Source organism: Canis lupus, chromosome 35, assembly GCF_048164855.1.
Source record: "Canis lupus baileyi chromosome 35, mCanLup2.hap1, whole genome shotgun sequence".
Classification (NCBI taxonomy): domain Eukaryota; kingdom Metazoa; phylum Chordata; class Mammalia; order Carnivora; family Canidae; genus Canis; species Canis lupus.
The window spans coordinates 24674314-24692970 of NC_132872.1; the positions used below are offsets into that span (position 1 = coordinate 24674314).

The 18657-nt window shown below is 37.2% G+C and overlaps 1 protein-coding gene and 1 long non-coding RNA gene across 10 annotated transcripts in view; one reads left to right on the forward strand and one right to left on the reverse strand.

Moving 5' to 3' along the window:
- COL8A1 (collagen type VIII alpha 1 chain) overlaps nt 1–18657 on the reverse strand; it is a 536056-nt gene that overhangs the window by 33251 nt on the left and 484148 nt on the right. For 7 of the 9 annotated variants that reach the window (XM_072812443.1, XM_072812442.1, XM_072812450.1 and 4 more), the window contains one exon: nt 8–96. In XM_072812443.1, the coding sequence (XP_072668544.1) occupies nt 8–96 (89 nt within the window). Of the gene's footprint in view, nt 1–7; nt 97–13627; nt 13934–18657 lie in introns of those variants that run through there. The other 2 variants (XM_072812444.1, XM_072812445.1) reach the window with 2 other exon arrangements.
- Nucleotides 1–18657, forward strand: part of LOC140625156 (uncharacterized) — a 40880-nt gene that overhangs the window by 12895 nt on the left and 9328 nt on the right. The window lies entirely within an intron of this gene.

The window sequence follows — 18657 nt, forward strand, 5'->3', positions numbered from 1 at the left end:
CTGTCACCTGTTTGGTTTTCTTTGACTGGGCAGGAACTGGAGCGGTCTCCTGCTGCATCATTTCTGTGTCTCCTCCTCCTTCACCATCTGATGCTTCTAGGAAATATAAAGTTTAAAAATTAGAAAAGCATCTCTCTTTCCTTTTTCCATTGCTAGTGCAATCCTGGTACCACCTTTTTAGAAGGTTCAGTAATTCTACTTCTAAGTAGTTGAATTCATGGAAACGATCCAAAATATAGAGATTTAAGCACCAAGATGTCAGTCTTATTCATAAAACTGCAAAACTCAAGATTATCTAGATGTCTAACTTTTGAGAATGTTTAATTATGGTGCACTTACATTGATGTTACTCATATTGAAATTTCTTTTTAGAGGGGTAAAGCAATTTGCCCCAGGTCACACCGCTGGGAACCCAGATCTGTTTTGAGTCCAAAGTCTTCTCCACAAATAATACTGCCTGCCCTGAAAAATGGTAGCTCTTGACACCTGGGTGATAGCCCGAGGGGGAATGTTAAGAGACCGTGGCAAAGAGATTATAAATCATGAAAAATATTTATTTTGAATTTGTAAAATCATTTAACAATGGAAAAAATATATTCATACTCTTAGAATCAGGAAAAATAAAAGTTTCAACAGTTTTTCTGTTTATAAAGCTCTACTGAAGAAACACAGCATTCATAGTCTCTTACTTCCCATAATGCCATACTGCCTTCTGGAATTTTTTTTTTTTTTAAATTTTTATTTATTTATGATAGTCACAGAGAGAGAGAGAGAGAGAGAGGCAGAGACATAGGCAGAGGGAGAAGCAGGCTCCATGCACCGGGAGCCTGATGTGGGATTCGATCCCGGGTCTCCAGGATTGCGCCCTGGGCCAAAGGCAGGCGCCAAACCACTGCGCCACCCAGGGATCCCTGCCTTCTGGATTTTAGTGGTTGTTTTCACTTCCTCTTTTTTAAAGATCTTATTTATTTCTTTATTTGAAAAAGAGAGGGATAGAGAGAGAGAGAGAGAAGAGAGGGAGAGTGAGAGACAGAAGCAGACTCCCTGATGAGCAGGGAGCCCGATGTAGGACTCCATCCCAGGACCCTGGGATCATTGACCTGAGTCCAAGGCAGATGCTTAACCAAGTGAGCCACGAAGGTGCCTCTAGTGGTTGCTCTCTTTATTTATTTTTGCTTTAAATCTCTATTGCGAGGTGTTTTTTTTTTTCTTTTAATTTAAATTTTTGTCAGTGAACATACTATGCAATATCAGTTTCTGGAACAGAATTCAATGATTCATCACTTATATACAACACCCAGAACTCATCACAAGTGCCCTCCTTAATACGCATCCCTCATCTAGCCCATCTCTCACTCAACTTGTCCCCATCAACCCTGTTTGTTCTCTATAGTTAAGAATCTCCTATGGTTTATTTCCCTTCCCCCTTTTTTCTTTTCCCCCTTCCTATATGTTTATCTGTTTTTTTTCTTAAATTACATATGTGATTGAGATCATATGGTATTTGTCTTTCTCTGACATTTTGCTTATTAGCATAATACATAGCTCCATCCATTTTGTTGTAAATGGCAAGATTTCATTTTTTGATGGCTGAGTAGTATTCTAGTGTGTGTTATATCACCTCTTCTTTATCCATTCATCAGCTAATGGACACTTAGGCTCCCTCCATAGTTTGGCTATTGTTGATAATCCTGCTATAAACATCGGGATGCATGTACCCCTTGAATCTTTATTTTTGTGTCCTTTGGGTAAATACCTAGTAGTGCAATTGCTGGATCACAGGGTAGCTCTATTTTTAACTTTCTGAGGAACCTCCATACTGTTCTCCAGAGTGGATGCACCAGTTTGCGTTCCTACCAGCAGTGTAAGAGGGCTCCCCTTTATCCTCATCCTCATCAACACCTATTGTTTCATATGTTGTTAATTTTAGCCATTGTGATAAGTCTAAGGTGGTATCTCATAGTGGTTTTGATTTGTGTTTCCCCGATGATGAGTGATGTTGAGCATCTTTTCATGTGTCTCTTGGCCATCTGGACGTCTTCTTTGGAAAGGTGTCTATTCATGTCTTCTGCCCATTTCTTAACTGGATTATTTTTCGGGTGTTGGGTTTGATAAATTGTTTATAGATTTTGGATGCAAACCCTTTATGTGATATGTCATTTGCATTTATCTCTCCCATTCTGTAGGCTGCCTTTGCTGTTTCCTTCACTGTGCAGAAGCTGAAGCTTTTTAGTTTGATGGAGTCCCAATAGCTCATTTTTGCTTTTCTTTCTCTTGCCCCCGGCAATGTGTCTAGAAAGAAGCTGCTACTGTCATGGTCAAAGAGGCTTCTGCCTGTGTTCTCCTCTAGAATTTTGATGATTTCCTGTCTCACATTTAGGTCTTTCATCTATTTTGAATTTATTTTTGTGTATGGTGTATGAAAGAGGTTCAGTTTCATTCTTCTTGTATGTTGCTGTCCAGTTTTCCCAACAAGTCGTTACTCTCTTTAAACACATTTTTGAATCTTTAAAAGGTCTTTACTCGTTCTCTTTGAATTTCTCTATATATAACAATGTCAGTCCAAAATGTGAATTTGTAAGCAATCTTGGTCAGAATTCATATTTAGGTCCAAATGAACCAATCTGGTAATCCTGTGCTTTGATTTATTTATTTTAAAAAATGGTTAAAGATTTTATTTATCTGAGAGAGAGAAAGAGTGCACATGTGCAGAGAGGAGGGGCAGAGGGAGAGGGAGAGGCAGAGGGAGAGGGAGAGGCAGACCTCTACTGAGCAGAGAGCCCGACGTGGGGCTTCATCCCAGGACCCTGGAATCAAGATCTGAGCTGAAGGCAGAGGCTTAACCAACTGAGCCACCCAGGCACCCCATTGCGGTTTTAAATGTTTGCATACTGTGGTATTTAATTTTATGTGTCATCTTGGTTGGGTCACAGGGTACCCAGATATTTGGTGAAACATTATTCTGGGTGTTTTTGGATGAGATTAACATTTGTTTTGTTTTGTTTGTTTGATTTACTTACTTATTTTATTTTGGTATATATATATATTTTTATTGGAGTTCAATTTGCCAAAATATAGTATAACATCCAGTGCTTATCCCGTCAAATGCCCAACCTCAGATTAACATTTGAATGGTAGACTGAATAAAGCAGACTGCCTTCCCTCATGTGGGTGGGCCTCATTAGATAAGACCTGAATAGAACAAAAAAGCAAAAAGGCTGACCCTCTGCTGAGTAAGAGAATTTTTTCTGCCTTGGACTTGAACTGCAACATCAGCTCTTCCTGCATTGACAGCCTGCCAGCCTTCAGACTAGAACTACACCATCAGCTGTCCTGGTCCTCAGGCCTTGTGATTAGGATTGAGGAACCTGGGTTCCAGTTTGCCAATTCACACTGCAGATGCTGGGACTTGCCAGCCTCAAAGAGTGTATAGGCCAATTCCTTATTTTATATGTGGATAGATACAGATATATAGATATAAATATGTATCTCCTATTAGTTCTGTTTATCTAGAGAACCCTGATTAAGACATGTACTTTTATCTGTATAGCATAAAAAAAAAAAAAAGATTTAGCAGGTAGATTAACAGGTAGATTAACATAATCATTTTAAATGATTATATTGGCATTAAAAGTATTTATGGAACGTCTGCTTTTGGAAAGATACTACTAGTAGTACTAGTAATAGTTGTAGTATTTTTCCCTATTCCTCCTGCTGTGTACAGCTAAAAATCCTGGACCTTATAAATAAAACAAACATAGGCAGTCTCTAAAGATAGAGAGAAGTAGGCACTTTGGGACTTTGAGGTATAAGGGACAACATATCAGTTAGCTCCATGGGTTTTCTTTTTGCTTTATTATCTCAGGCTTGGGGTTAAAGAAGTCAGTAACTTGGAAATGCCAATGGGGGCAGACCAAAAAAGCCCCAATGAACGGCTGTTCTATTTAACGAAATGACCAGGGAAGAGGCAACCTAGCAAGACTAAAATTGTTTAGATAATAACTATTTGGGGACACCTGGGTAGCTCAGCGATTGAGTGTCTGCCTTTGGCTCAGGGCATGATCCTGGATTTCCGGGATCTAGTCCCGCATCAGGCTCCTTGCATGGAGCCTGCTTCTCCTCGCTCTGCCTATGTCTCTGCCTCTCTCTCTTTCTCTCCGGTGTCTCTCATGAATAAATAAATAAAATCTTAAAAAAAAGATAATAACTATTTGACTCCAAGCACTAAAAAACTGGCCCTGCCCCCAGTAGCAGAGGCTGAGTGGGGAGCCCAGACTTCCACCCTTGTCAGGCTGTGATGAGGCACCTCAACTCTTCCTCCACCTCCCACCAGAGTGGTATCAGAGATGATCAAGCAGGGATTTAACTCACAAAGGGAATTTCATCCCTTAAAGGTAATAACAAACCTCTATTCCCCCCCTCCCATCATTACCACTACCATTGCAGTATCAATAGAGACCACATGGTAAGCCTTGAATTCCATCTCCTCTGGGCAATAATGAAGTATACTGCTCTCTCCCCGCTAAGATAGTGTTACAGGAGGGCTAGTAGAGAGTCATCACTTTCCATTTTGCCCAGTGGTAAAAAGGCTGCACTTACCCTAGTGTTTTGTTTTTTTTTAAGGTTTTATTTATTTATTCATGAGAGACACAGACAGAGAGGCAGAGACATAGGCAGAGGGAAAAGCAGGCTCCCTACGGGGAGCCCAATGCGGGACTCCATCCCAGGACCCCAGGATCATGATCTGAACCAAAGCTTCAGTTCAACCACTGAGCCACTCTGGTGACCCTACCCTAGTGGTTTTAGAAATCACTTAAGATGCCATACAATGGGATACAATAAAAAACACTGAGATAAATCAAAATAGAATTCTAAAAATGTTCAAGTAACCCACAGGAAGGCAGGGAAGAGAAAATAGAAACAACACACACACACAAAAAAAAACCAGAATAAAATGGTAGATTTAAACCCTTATATATTAATAATTACATTAAATGTAAATGGCCTAAAATGCAAATTTACAGTAGAGATTGACAGAGATTAGAAAACATGACCTAACTATATGCTATTTATAAGAAGCTTGCCTCAAATATAACAACATACTAAGTTGAATGCAAAATGATGGAAAAAGTATAACATATAAATATTTTTTAAAAGATTTTATTTATTTGAGAGGGAGAGAGAGAGCGAGGGTGAGAGAGAGAGAGAGAGCACAAGCAGGGGAGAGGAGCTGAAGGAAAGGGAGAAGTGGCTCCCCACTGAGCAGGGAGCCCCATGTGGGGCTCCATCCCAGGACTCTGGGATCATGATCTGAGCTGAAAGCAGACACTTAACTGACTGAGCTCCCAGGCACCCCAACATACAAATATTGATCAAAAGAAAGCAGAGTAGCTATATTAATATCAGATGAGTTCAGAGTCAAGAAAATTACCAGAGAAAGAGAAGGACATTATATAATGATAAAAGGTTGGATCTGCCAAGAAGACATAGCAATCCTTAATGTGTATGCAACAAACAACAGAGCTGCAAAATATAGGAAGCAAAAACTGATAGAAATGAAAGAAGAAACAGACAAAAGTACTGTTTAGTTCAAACTTCAACCATCCTCTCTCAAGAACTGAGAATGAGTAGCCAGAAAATCAGCAAACATATAGAAGAACTAAGTGATAACCATTAACCAACAGGATCTGATCAACATTTGCACTCAATATTCCATTCAACAGAATATTCATTCTAAATGTTATGGAACATATCCTATGATAGTCATATTCTAAGACGTAAAATAACAACAAATTTAAGAGAAACTGATAAACACTATGTATTAAAAAAAGTACAGCAAATATTATACTTAATATAAATGAAAGACTGAATGCTTTCTCTCTGATAGGGAACAAAGCATGGATGTCTGCTCTCACCAAAACTATTCAATATAGTGCTAGAACTTTTAATCAGTGTAATAAGGCAAGAAAGGAAATGAAAGGCATGTACATCAGAATGGAAGACATTAAACTGCTCCCATCTGCAGATGACATGATTTTTTACATTGAAAATCCCAAGGAATCTAAAAAACTTTCTCCGAAACCCCCAAACCCTGCTAGAACTGAGTTTAGCAAAGTTGCAGAATAGAAGATAAATATTATCTTTTTTGATATTTTATTAAATATTTTATTTCTATATGCTAGCAATGAACATATGAACCCCCAAAATAAAAATACAATACCATTTACAATTGCTTAAAAAAACCTATAATACTTCAGTGTAGGGTCCTTTTTTTTTTAATTTTTCTTTTTAAATTTATTTATGATAGTCACAGAGAGAGAGAGAGAGAGAGAGAGAGAGAGGCAGAGACATAGGCAGAGGGAGAAGCAGACTCCATGCACCGGGAGCCCGATGTGGGATTCGATCCCGGGTCTCCAGGATCGCGCCCTGGGCCAAAGGCAGGCGCCAAACCGCTGCACCACCCAGGGATCCCACTTCAGTGTAAATTTAAGAAAACATGCATAGGACTTGCATGCTGAAGACTATAAAACACTGATGCAAGAAATCAAAGAAGAGCTAAATAAAGAAGGAGAAATATCATGTTCATAGACTGGAAGACTAACCATGGTAAAGATGCCAGTTTTCCCCAAACTGACATACAAGTTTAACATAATTTCTGTCAAAATCCCATATGTAATAAAGGACAGACCAGTATCTAGACAATATAAAGAATTCTCAAAACTGAACATCAAAGCTAGACAATTGGATTAGGAAATGGCAAAAGACATGAACAGGCATTCATTGAAAAGTAAATAAGTACATGAAAATATGTTCTGTATCATTAACCATTAGCAAAATGGTAATTAAAGCTACAAGATACGAGTACAAATCTATCAATGGCTAACATTAAAAATAGTGCCAACAACAAATGCTGGTGAGGATGCAGAGAAACTGGATTTTCATTCACTGCAACTGGGAACAGAAGATATATTCCACAAATGGAAATAAGCTTGGCAGTTCCTTAAAACATTAAACATGCGACTTCTATACAACACAGCAACTGCACTCCTGGGCATTTATCCCAGGGAAACAAATACTTAAGTTTATACAACAAACTGTCCAGAAATGTTTACAAGCAGCTTTATTATTTATAATAGCCAAAAGCTAGAGAAAACCCAGATGTCATTTAATAGGTGAATGGTTAGACAAACTGTGATATATCCATACTATAGAATACTAATCAGCAGTAAAAAGGTTGGGGGAGCCTGGATGGCTCACTTGGTTAAGTGCCTTTGGCTCAGGTCATGATCTTAAGAGTCCTGGGATCGAGCCCTGCATCAGGGGAGTCTGCTTCTCTCTCTGCCCCTCCCACTGCTCATGATTTTTCTCTCTCTCAAATAAATAAAATCTTCAAAAAAAGGGGAATAAACTATTAATACACACAGCAACCTTGATAAATTCCAGAGAATTATGCTTACTGAAAAAAAGCCAATCCCAAAAGGTTACATACTGTGTGATTCTATCTATACATCATTATTGAAATGACAAAATGAGAGAAATGGAGAACAGCACAGTGGCCTCAAGGAAAGGGTTGGGTTCAGGAGTGGGTGTGGCTACAAAAGAGCGACAAGCAGGATTCTTATGAGGATGGAAATGTTCCGTATCTTAACTGTATCAATCGCAACATCCTTGTGTTACCATTTACATATACATATAGTTTTGCAAGTTGTTACCACTGGGGAAATCTGGGTAAAGGATATATGTGATTTCACTGTATACTGTTTCCTACAATTGCATGTGAATCTAAAATGATTTCACCACGAAAAAGTTAAAAGTAATACTTAAAGGAAATCCATCCTTTTCTTCAGGAAGCCCAAAATTATTATGCTGGAAAAGCCAACAGGCATGTGGTTGGCTGTGGACCAGACCAGAGTACCATCTTGCTGCTGGGGTACCCCTTTCATTGGTGTCTTGACTAGAAGAGCCAGGAAGACAAATGGGTTCAGAGAAATGCAGAATTTAGAAATTCAACCCAGGGAGGCCATGATGGAGTCTTCAAAAATAAAAGCTCTCTGGATAAGGTTGCCAGATTAAATACAAAAATACAAAAATTACCAAATAATTTTTCAGTCTAAGTGTGACCCATATGTTGCATGAGAGATATCTATATAGTATTATAATTATTCATTGTTTATCTGAAATTTGAATTTAATGAGGTGGCATGTATTTTTATTTGCTAATAAATCTGGCAACCCCACCTGAGCAATTTCTTTCTCCATTAAAGCCACCTTTAGTTCTATGAAATTTCTTATAGTTGTTTCTATCCATGGAGTCTCCTTTCTCTTAACATCCTCCAACTCATCTTCATCTGGGATCTTGGCTGACTACATAGCCCTTCTCCTTCTTGTTGTCACAGCATTTCTATACTTACCTTGTAAATCAGCATATAATTTTATTCTTCCATATAGTGTGTGCAGGTATGGATAAATGTTAGGCTTTCTCTCTGGGGAACAATAACACTGTGGGGGTACTCATGAGTGTCCCAAGTACTTAGCCCAGTGTTGATTAAAGTAAAAAGTACTTCCCCATACCTACTGTTTCATTTACATCTTCATTATAAACATAATATTATTTCTATGTGTAAAACATTAAACCACTTATACAAATCTTCTTTCATTAACTTTAAAAGTCACTTTAAGATAAAATAGGTAAAATACAAATAAATAAATGTTGAGATCAAATCCTGAAATATTTAAAACTCCAATAATGCCTTAAAAGAAAATCCTGAACTCTTTATTCCTCCATTGCCCAGACTCTGATAACTGAAGAGCACAGTCTGTATTTAAGCAATCTAGCTGAAAATAACACATTTTTAAAGGTATGTGACTCTTATGCAACAAAAACCCATCAGAAATATTTAAAATACCTTGTTAACAAATGCTCCAAATCTGAGTTACTTTCTGAGCCAAAAATTATTTCATCTGAAACCTTTTAACGTATAAAATGAGATCATCTCATATCACTGTAGGCTGAATAAATTAGTTGTTTCTTTTGCCTGTTATGTTTTTTGGTTCCAAAAGAGAAAAACTGCTTTTCTGAAAAAAAAAAAAAAAAAAAAAAAAGGGTGCTAGTTCTGTGATTTCCATTAAGAGAGTATTAAAAGAGAAGTATAAGGCCCAACCTACCCAGCCTGGCTCCAGCTCCCAGGTTCCTCTAGAACTGCTGGCATTTGAGGAGGTTAAGCCAGGCCTACGCTAATTAGTCCCAGTGGCTGACAGGGCCTGTGAAGTGGAGACAACAAGACGGGGTAGCCTCATCTCCTACTCCCTGAGAGTATTCATTAAAAAAAAAAAAAAAGATACCACCAGATGGAACTGGTTGAATTCTTCCAATAAAGGGGTCAAGTATATTGTCCCTTTTCAACTCAAAGCAAAAAGAGCAAGCAAAATTAAAAAGCTGCACATATTTCCTCTTTGCTTCAGTCCCTGCCTTCATCTTCTTTATGAGAAGTATTGGAAGTCCAATTTCCCAGCAATTTCCTTAAGCTTCAAAGCACTTGTTTGCATGAACCCCTTCTAGGCCCTGGGAAGGCCCCTGGCAATGGATCATGTGATTATTTTTTTCTTAGAAAATTTGCAAAAGAAAGATATATTGTGGTTAAAATAAATAGACCACTGTCTATTTCTACTCAGAATTCACCTCTTTCACATACTCTGTAGTGAATGGTGTTGAAGTGGAAGTGAACGTTTTGGGAATCCAGTTACAGGAAGTTGATTAAACATACATTTAATTTTGAGTCTAATGGAGTGGTTCATAATCATGCAGTCTACAGTTAAATTACTGCTAGCTGTCCTAGTGTAGGACTGCTACCAGGAATACTCTCCTACCACCCTGTGCCAACTCACCAGACATTCTGACCAACTGTGAAGGGCCAGAGGTTGTAGATCATGGCACAAATGTATGTGTAGTACCCTTCCCTAGAACTATATGGGCACTGGAGGAGAAACCAGGTTTGGGATGCATGAAACCAGTGGAAAATCCTTCCAATTATCAAAAACATAAAACTATAAGCAGAGAATTAGCTTCCCATTTTTCCTGTAGGAAGACAGTGGATGGTGCATTTTATATAGTTTTCAAGGAACTATATATATTTTTTTCTTATTGGATGGGGATAAGTAAAATAAAAACTTTTAGAATTCCTGTGTTTGCATCAGTACTGCTGTGATTTCTTATTTAAAACAACTACTTTCATACCTAATTTTATATCAGTAATTTTGTATTCTTTTCCTAAGAGAGGGCCCCTTAAATTGTATAAGCTCAGGCCTCATAAAAACCTTGATCTGCACTGGCTAGTAACCTGATGAACTCTATTTGTTCTCACAGTTTCTCAACAAAACCAATTACAAAAACAAAAACAAAAACAAACACACCAAAAAACCAAACAAAAACAAAAACAAAAACAAAACCAAACCAAAACAAAAAAACACAAAAAAACCTAACTATACACAACAGCAATGGATAAGTTTCAAAGGTATGATGATTCTAAGTAAAGGACACACCAGATTAAAGAAACTATATTATATGATTCCATTTATTTAACATTCTGGAAAGGGCAAAATTATAGGCACAAACAGATGAATAATTACTTGGGATGAAAGATGGGAGACTTCTCAGGAGTGATGGAAATGTTCTATTACCTTAACTGTTATGGCAGTTATACAACCATATTTATCAGTCAAAATTCACAGAACTGTACACAAAAAGGGTTAATTCTGGCTGAATGTAAATTAATCCTCAATCAACCTGACTTTTAAAAAATGATAGAAGCTAATTTTCATTAAACAATTTGCAACATTTATGCAATGTCATACAACTAATAACTGGCAGACCTGAAATTTAAATCCCAGATTCCACAATTTTAACACCCACACTAGTTTGCACGAAAAGATGTTTATAGTTTAATAATGTTTCCTTTTTTTTTTTTTAAGATTTATTTATTTATTTGAGAAAGAGAATGAGCATGAGCCGGGCAGAGGGAGAAAGAGAGAGAGACTCTCAAGCTTAGGGCAGCACCAGAGGCTGGGCTCCATCTCAGGACCCTGAGATCATGACCTGAGCTGAAATCAAGAGTTGCATGCTTAACTGCCTGAGCCACCAGGTGCTCCAATGATGTTTCCTTTCATTACTGGATTGCTAAGAGCTTGTTTGAAGTAATGAATAGGTGTTGAAATTAATGCAATGCTTTTTGTTTTTGCATTTATTGAGATGATCATATGGGATTTCTTCTATAATCTGATAATGTGGTGAACTGTAAAAATATGCTAACGTTAAACTGTTCTTATTATTAGGATAAATCCCAGTTGGTCATGATATATTTCTCTTTTAATAACAGTGTTTTTTTGGGGGGAGGATTTAAAATTTTATGTAGATTTAAAAAATCAAATACCTTACTATTTATGCAGACATTTAAAATCAAATACCTTGATATTAGGTAAATGTGTCAATAAAACAAGCAGAATATAGTATTCTTTCTGTGGGTATGTTTTAACAAATCCTCCAGTTTCTAATGGTCATATGATTATCCATGTTTTTCTATTTATTTTTAATTCAGTTTTGGTAAGTGATATTTTCCCAGGTAACTGGCGATTTTATCTATTTCAAATTTATTGGAATTGGTCATTGTATGCAGCTATGCCCACTTTTCTTATCTCCTAATTTTTTACTTGCACCTTATTTTTTCTTGTTCAACCACAGAGAGGTCTTAAAAAAAACGACCAAGTTCTGTACTTATAGATATTTCCTACTGCATCTTTGATTTTTACTGCACTAAGTTTTTTACTTTCTTTGGGTTTAGTCTACTGATTTTCTCACTTTTGTAGTTGGATATTTAGCCCACTAAGTTTTCTTTTTTCTGATATAAGCATTAAGGCTAAACATTTTCTCTAAATCTAACTTTAAGTTGAATACCATATGTTTTAAAGTTATAGCATTTTCATAATCATTTAATTCTAAGTATTTCTAATGTTTCCATAATGATTTTTCTTTGACTAATGAGTTATTTGGAAGTGTATTTTTATATTTCTAAACAGTTTTTTTTTTTTAGTTATTATTCTTTGGTTTTGTGGTTAGAAAAATGGCTTGCATACCAATTCTCTGATATTTGTTAAGACTTGCTTTATTTTTAGCACAGCGAACTTTTTAGGTAAAGGGACATATAGTAAATAGGTATAGGGTTTGAAGAGCAATAAGGTCTCTGTCAGTAAGTACTCAAACTCCGCTGTTGTATAAAAGCAGCCTTAGACAATATATAAATGAATACGCATGGCTGGGTTCTGATAAACTATTTACAGAAACACATTCTGGCTGAATTTGGTCCATCCATAGACCACAGTTTGCCAGGCCCTAACCTGGTACATAAACAATTAAAAAATGTTTCAAAGCATTTCTGAATCGAATATATAGTTTCTAATTATTAGGTGCAGAATTCTACAAAGGATCATGGATAAACTCGTTAATTATGTTTTTCAAATATGTTACATGTATATACATTTTTGTTTTGCCAATTATTGACATGTGCATTAACATCTCCCACTCTTATTCTGAATTAGTCCATGTTTTCTAGCAATTCTACCAATTTTTATTTACCTATCTCATAGGTATGTTAGGGCTATGCAAATTTAGAATCATTACAACTTCCTGTTGGTTGAATTATTCCTTTTATCATTATGTTGTGACTCAGTTTTTAAAAATCCATCCTGTTTAATTTAGTTTAATCTCACTTATTTGAGGGGGGTGTTCTATATTTCTAGAGGGGTCAGCTGTTCTCTGGGAAATCTAACTATACATGATGAAAAATAATACTGGAGAAACAGCTGTACTTCAACAGTCTAAAGTATTTTGCTAAAATTACTCATCCCTAAGAGCCAGAATGTTTTATTTGGCCAAGAGAAGCAGGGCTGGGAACTATTCTTCAAGAAACCTTGTTCCCAGCTCATTAAGGGACTCCCACCAGCATCACTGAGAAAGAATACAATTCCCACATCCAAAGAACGTGACCCTGTGAAAAGTGAACTCAGTGAAGCCCTAAAGGCCACAGTGGCAAAACAGAAGACAGGGAAGGTGAGAGGAGAGGAAGGCAAGGACACACAGCGAAAGCACATCCAATGAAAGAAGGCGCTCTCAAGTGTGACTCCACTTATATTAACACTGATGTTCCATCCTTGATTGCTTTGTATACTTTTCAGAATCATTACTATAGCTATCCCACGACTAAAACATAAGGACTTGTAATCAAGTAGGTTGTGCCAAAAAGGAATTATACCATCTGTAAATATATCTCTCATTTATTATAACTGTTCAGAATGCTAGAAGCTCTTGCATTATCCTTGTCATCTCTGCTTTTCTATTAAAACTTTACTCCCATCCTCCAAAATTCAACTCAATTCATCCCCCAAAAGTAGAAACAAGACTATTTTAGGGCTATAATCTAGCAAGTAGTTGCAACTTTAACTGAGAAAGGAAAATGTGGAGAAATGAAAAAGGGGAGAAAAGGAGAACGGGATCCAGCATGCAAACGAAGAATTCAGTGATGGGTGGCAGGAGCAACAGCAAACTCAAGACCAAGTTTGTTGTGCACAATTGAGGGCACCTGATTGCTGTGGGAGCGGCTGCTGAGAGAAGCTTGGGCACGCTCGACCTTCAGTCTCCTGGCGTTTTCTGGCCACATGGTCCCAGGTCCAGCTGCAGGGACACTGGCCCATGCAAGGTCTTCCACAGGCTTGTGGTGGTTCATCAGGCTCCTTGTTTAACCTGGCACATACCTCTCCAGTTTTGTTTTGTTCTGTTTTTCCTAGCTACCATCTTTTCCTTTTTTGGCTTCTCACTCTCATATACTGCAAGAAACTGGGCATGATCTTTCTTTTCCTTCTTCAGGCTCTTTTCCTCCTCTCCAAAAGATCTTACAAAACAAATGCTTCTAAGTGTAAGTCCCTGTAAATCTAAATTTGGAATAGACTCTTGTTGCTTCTATCAGAAGTTTTCTTGTCATTCTGAACTAGAATGGGAAGCGTGCGAGGGAGATTCCTCTGCCCTTTAATTTTGCCATGTCTAGTGGCAAATGCTACAGCCTATTCTATATTCCAATAATGCCCTTATTTTCATAGCTGAAGATGTCCCTAGCAACGGATCAAAACTTTGCTTACAAAATACGGTGCCAATTCCCACAAAAAACTTTAAAGTTAGAAAATTTGGAATGAAGATGCTTGCAAAACTCTGAACTGGAGTAGGTTGATGGGTCCTGAAACTCTGGGAGAAAAAGTAAAGAAAAAGTACTTTACTTGGAAAGCAAAGTATTGAGACCATTAAGATCATCTCAAAAATGCATAACTGAAGAAAACATGTTTCATTTTCTTTTTTGCGGAGAGCTTAAATGCTACAAAATTTCTGGTGCCAGTTCCGTGTCATCAAAATTAAATCTTCAAGGTTATTTTTCAAAATTTTTAGTGGTCCAGATTAATAATACTTTTCTTTTTCCTTCCCTCTTTCCCTCCCTTTTCTCTTCCCCTACCCCTACCCCCTTCCCTTCCTTTCCTTTCCCTCCCTCCCTCCCCTCCCTTTCCCTCCCTTCCTTCCTTCTAAAAAATGTACACAGGGTTCCAATAACCACCAGCCCACATCAGGGGCAAAGCACTCAGAGCCATAGGAACTTGACCTTGTGTGTGTGAACTCTCACACTTAAGCCTGAGCCATACAGAGAAAGGACCTTTAAGGTAAAAAATCATGGTGCCACAGGACCTGTCCTATCTTTAAGTTACAAAAACACAGTAAAGGTCATGCAGATATCAAAGGACAACTTTGTAGGCGGAACCAATACCTGGCTGTTGTCTGTTCAATAAGGCATTTTTAAAAATCTTATTTTCTTTTTAGATTAAAAAAAAAAATATATATATATATAAGTCAGGTTGGGCAAGATGGCCTCAACTTCAGTCTTGAATGTTAGAGTTACACCTTTCTTCCTTTCGAATTTAAATATTGGTACATTTACATATTTGGGGGGCGATTTTCAAACTATGAGTAACTTCAATTTAATCTTTTCTGGTTAACTTCTGCAGTCAGAGTTAGGTAAGTAGAGCCAAGGGTGCTGGCTGTGGCATTTTGGGTCTTAGTAGAATTATTATGTTTATTGGATGAGCATACTTTATACATTTAGAAGCACTGCTTTATAATTTCTCTGTTCTTGGAATAGAAGCTAAAAATAATGGTAAAAACACTTACATAGTCCTTATTATAAATGCTCTACCTACTTTAACTCATTTAATTTGCATATCAACCTTAGGAAATGGGCATTATTACCACCTCTCTCTAACAGAGGTGGAAACTGAGGCACTTGCCCAAGGTTAATGAGAGAGCCAGGATTTGGATCTATGTACGCAGTGCTAATTCAGAGTCCCTTAACCCCTATGCAATACTGCTCCTCTAACTTGGAAAGCAAACTTTATGGCTCTCTGGTGGTAGTGGTCTCTAAGCAGGATATTGAAATCCATGGGGCTTTGTGGATAGAGCCCAGTTTAACATAATAATGTGTTTTAAAATTTGACCACACTCATCTAATTGGAGCCAGAGCTGATGCATGTGGTGAGCAGCTCCCCTTCTCCAAAATACAATCCAACACCAAAAATACCCACTTAGTCCAGATTATCTAACTCTTCCTCATTATCCCTGCTTCTATCCTACATAGCTGGGCAGAGAATATATCTGGTTTGCTAGACTACTTCTGGTTTATGCTTTTCATTCCCATACCCCGTCTGGTTCAGTATCTGTCTTATTGCAGGGGTTCTTCAATGTATTAGTATGCATTACTATTCTCCAAGTGTGGGAATGGAAATGAAGTCATCCTTAGGCTTATTTCACCTCTGAACTCTGCTCTTTGCAGCACAACTGTTAACAGCTCCCAGAACGGTGCTCTGTGTACACATTTTGGGAAGTGCCAGTGGAGAGGAGTGATGAAAGAGGTCCTAGAAGGCTTACATTCTAGTTCCAACTTTTGTGATCTTGGGAAAATCACTTACTCTATGCCAGTTTTCTCATTTGTGGACTTATGAAGTCATACTGCTGTGATTTATGATTCTCTTCTGGTTCAGGCCAATTTCTATTAAGAATGCTATATATACCCTGGACATGTCAAAATTTCCAGAGTGAGGTAGAATGTTAAAGTATAGAGGGATTGGGTAACATTAAAAAAAAATATAGGTGAACATGGCCTATTATATGGGTATGCAAGTTACATCACGTCCCCTGAACAGACATTTCATAAGGAAAAAGCCTATGAGGCTGCAGCTAGACTTGTTACCCACTCACCCTTGTTATAGAGTGTGATCCCAAGGAAGAGAAATGTTACAATGTAAAAGCACATTGTTTCTATTAAGACTGCCTTATAGCCTTCAGAGGCTTTACTACCTATTAGATTACTTAATGTATACCCTTAATGTGAAGCTTGTGAATCATTAAAAGTGGATGTAATGTTCACATGCCCTGAGTCAGAATGCTTAATAACTTTCTTACCTAGCTTTTCAGTGGAAACAGCCAGAAATTACCTGCCTTTTTGTGTAGTTTAGAACAAGGTACTTTATTTGCATCATCCTTATAGTTTCCTACTGGAAACTGGGCTTTACGATATTAACCTATCAACTAATTACCAACTGCATGGGAAATATATAGAAGGATTCTTTAAGAATCATAACTCTGATGTTTTACATAACAGTCTGGGATAAAACTAAGATGTAAAACAGTCTAATGGGGTGAATAAATAAAAGAGGCTAAAGAGTTTTGTCAATTCTATACTAACAATTTGGTGAGGTCATCATTAAAAATTTTTTAAACCTTTCCCCCTGATATAAAAGTAATACAGACTAATTGTGGAGATTTCAGAAAAATTTGGTACCACTATAAAAAGATGGCCCTGCTAGAACAAGAGAACCACTATTACAATTTTGAAACGTTCACTTCCACTTTTCGTTTTGTCTCTGTGTATGTATATGTATGTAGGTGTACACTTATGTACACATCTTTACATATTTTTTTAAATTTTTATTTATTTATGATAGTCACACAGAGAGAGAGAGAGAGGCAGAGACACAGGCAGAGGGAGAAGCAGGCTCCATGCACCGGGAGCCCGACGTGGGATTCGATCCCGGGTCTCCAGGATCGCGACCTGGGCCAAAGGCAGGCGCTAAACCGCTGCGCCACCCAGGGATCCCCTGAAATTATGTATCTTACATAAGTATCTTTTCATATATCATGAGTACTTTCTCACAGTAGTCTTGAAGGACATTTTTGTTGCCTTTGTTTGCAATACTCTATTTGTTATTCTATCATTACTTACATTATTTACAATATTTTGCCTTTGTAATATATTTTTAGATTTTACGTATTTCAGATTAGATTTTATGCATTTCTAATTAGAGTAGATTTCTCAGAGGAAGTTGCATTGTAATGAGGTATGTATGTTTTTTAAGAGTCTTAACTGTTTTCCAGAAAGTTTCAGGTCAATTTTTAAGTCATCAACATATATTTAAAAAAAAAAACTTGTTTCATCACACTTTAGTAAGTACTGAATTTTTAAATACTGCCAATAGGTAAAAATGACTGCATTTTAATTGGCATTCATTTGGTTATGACTGAGGGAATATTTTACTTCTTATAAACCATGTAATGGGGCAGCCCTGGTGGCCCGGCGGTTTGGCGCTGCCTTCAGTCCAGGGCGTGATCCTGGGGAACCAGGATCGAGTCCCACGTCAGGCTTCCTGCGTGGAGCCTGCTTCTCCCTCTGCCTGTGTCTCTGCCTCTCTCTCTCTCTCTCTCTCTCTGTCTATCATGAATAAATAAATAAAATCTTAAAAAAAACCATGCAATGTTTCTTATATGAATAGAATATTCTTAATATTCATTCGTCAAGAAGAGTTTTGATGTTTTCCTTATTAATTTGTACGAGTTTTTTAAATTTTGAGGTTAATTTGTAAAGTTGTTAAATCTTCTTTTATTACTGAAGCATAGCTGACACACAATATACTGGCCTTAGGTGTGCAGCATAGTGATTTGACATTTATATACATTATGAAATGATCACCACAATTAGTCACCATCTGTGCCATACAAAGTTATTATATTATTGTCTATATTCCCCGTGCTGTACTTTACATCTCTTTGGCTTACTTATGCTGTAATTGGAAATTTATACCTCTTAATCCCTTTCACCTATTTCACCCATTCCCCACCCTTTCCCTTCTGGCAACCACCATTTCTTTATGAGTCTATGCATCTGTGAGTCTGTTTTGTTCGTTTTGCTTTTTTAGATTCCACATACAAGTTTTGTTTTTCTAGTTCCTTTAGGTATAAGGTTATATTGGTCTTAGATTTTTGTTTCTTGAAGTAAGTCTGTATTGCTATAAACTTCTGTCCTGGAACTGCTTTTGCTGTGTCCCGTAGATTTTTGAATATTGTGTGTCCATTTTCATTTGTCTCAAGTTATTTTTTAATTTCCTCTGATTTTTTATTTTTATTGACCCACTGGTTGCTTAGTAGAATGTTGTGTTTTGTTTATGTGTTGTGTTTTATACAGTTTTTTTTTCCTTATAACTGATTTTTAGTTTCATACTATTGTGGTTGGAAAAGATGTTTGAT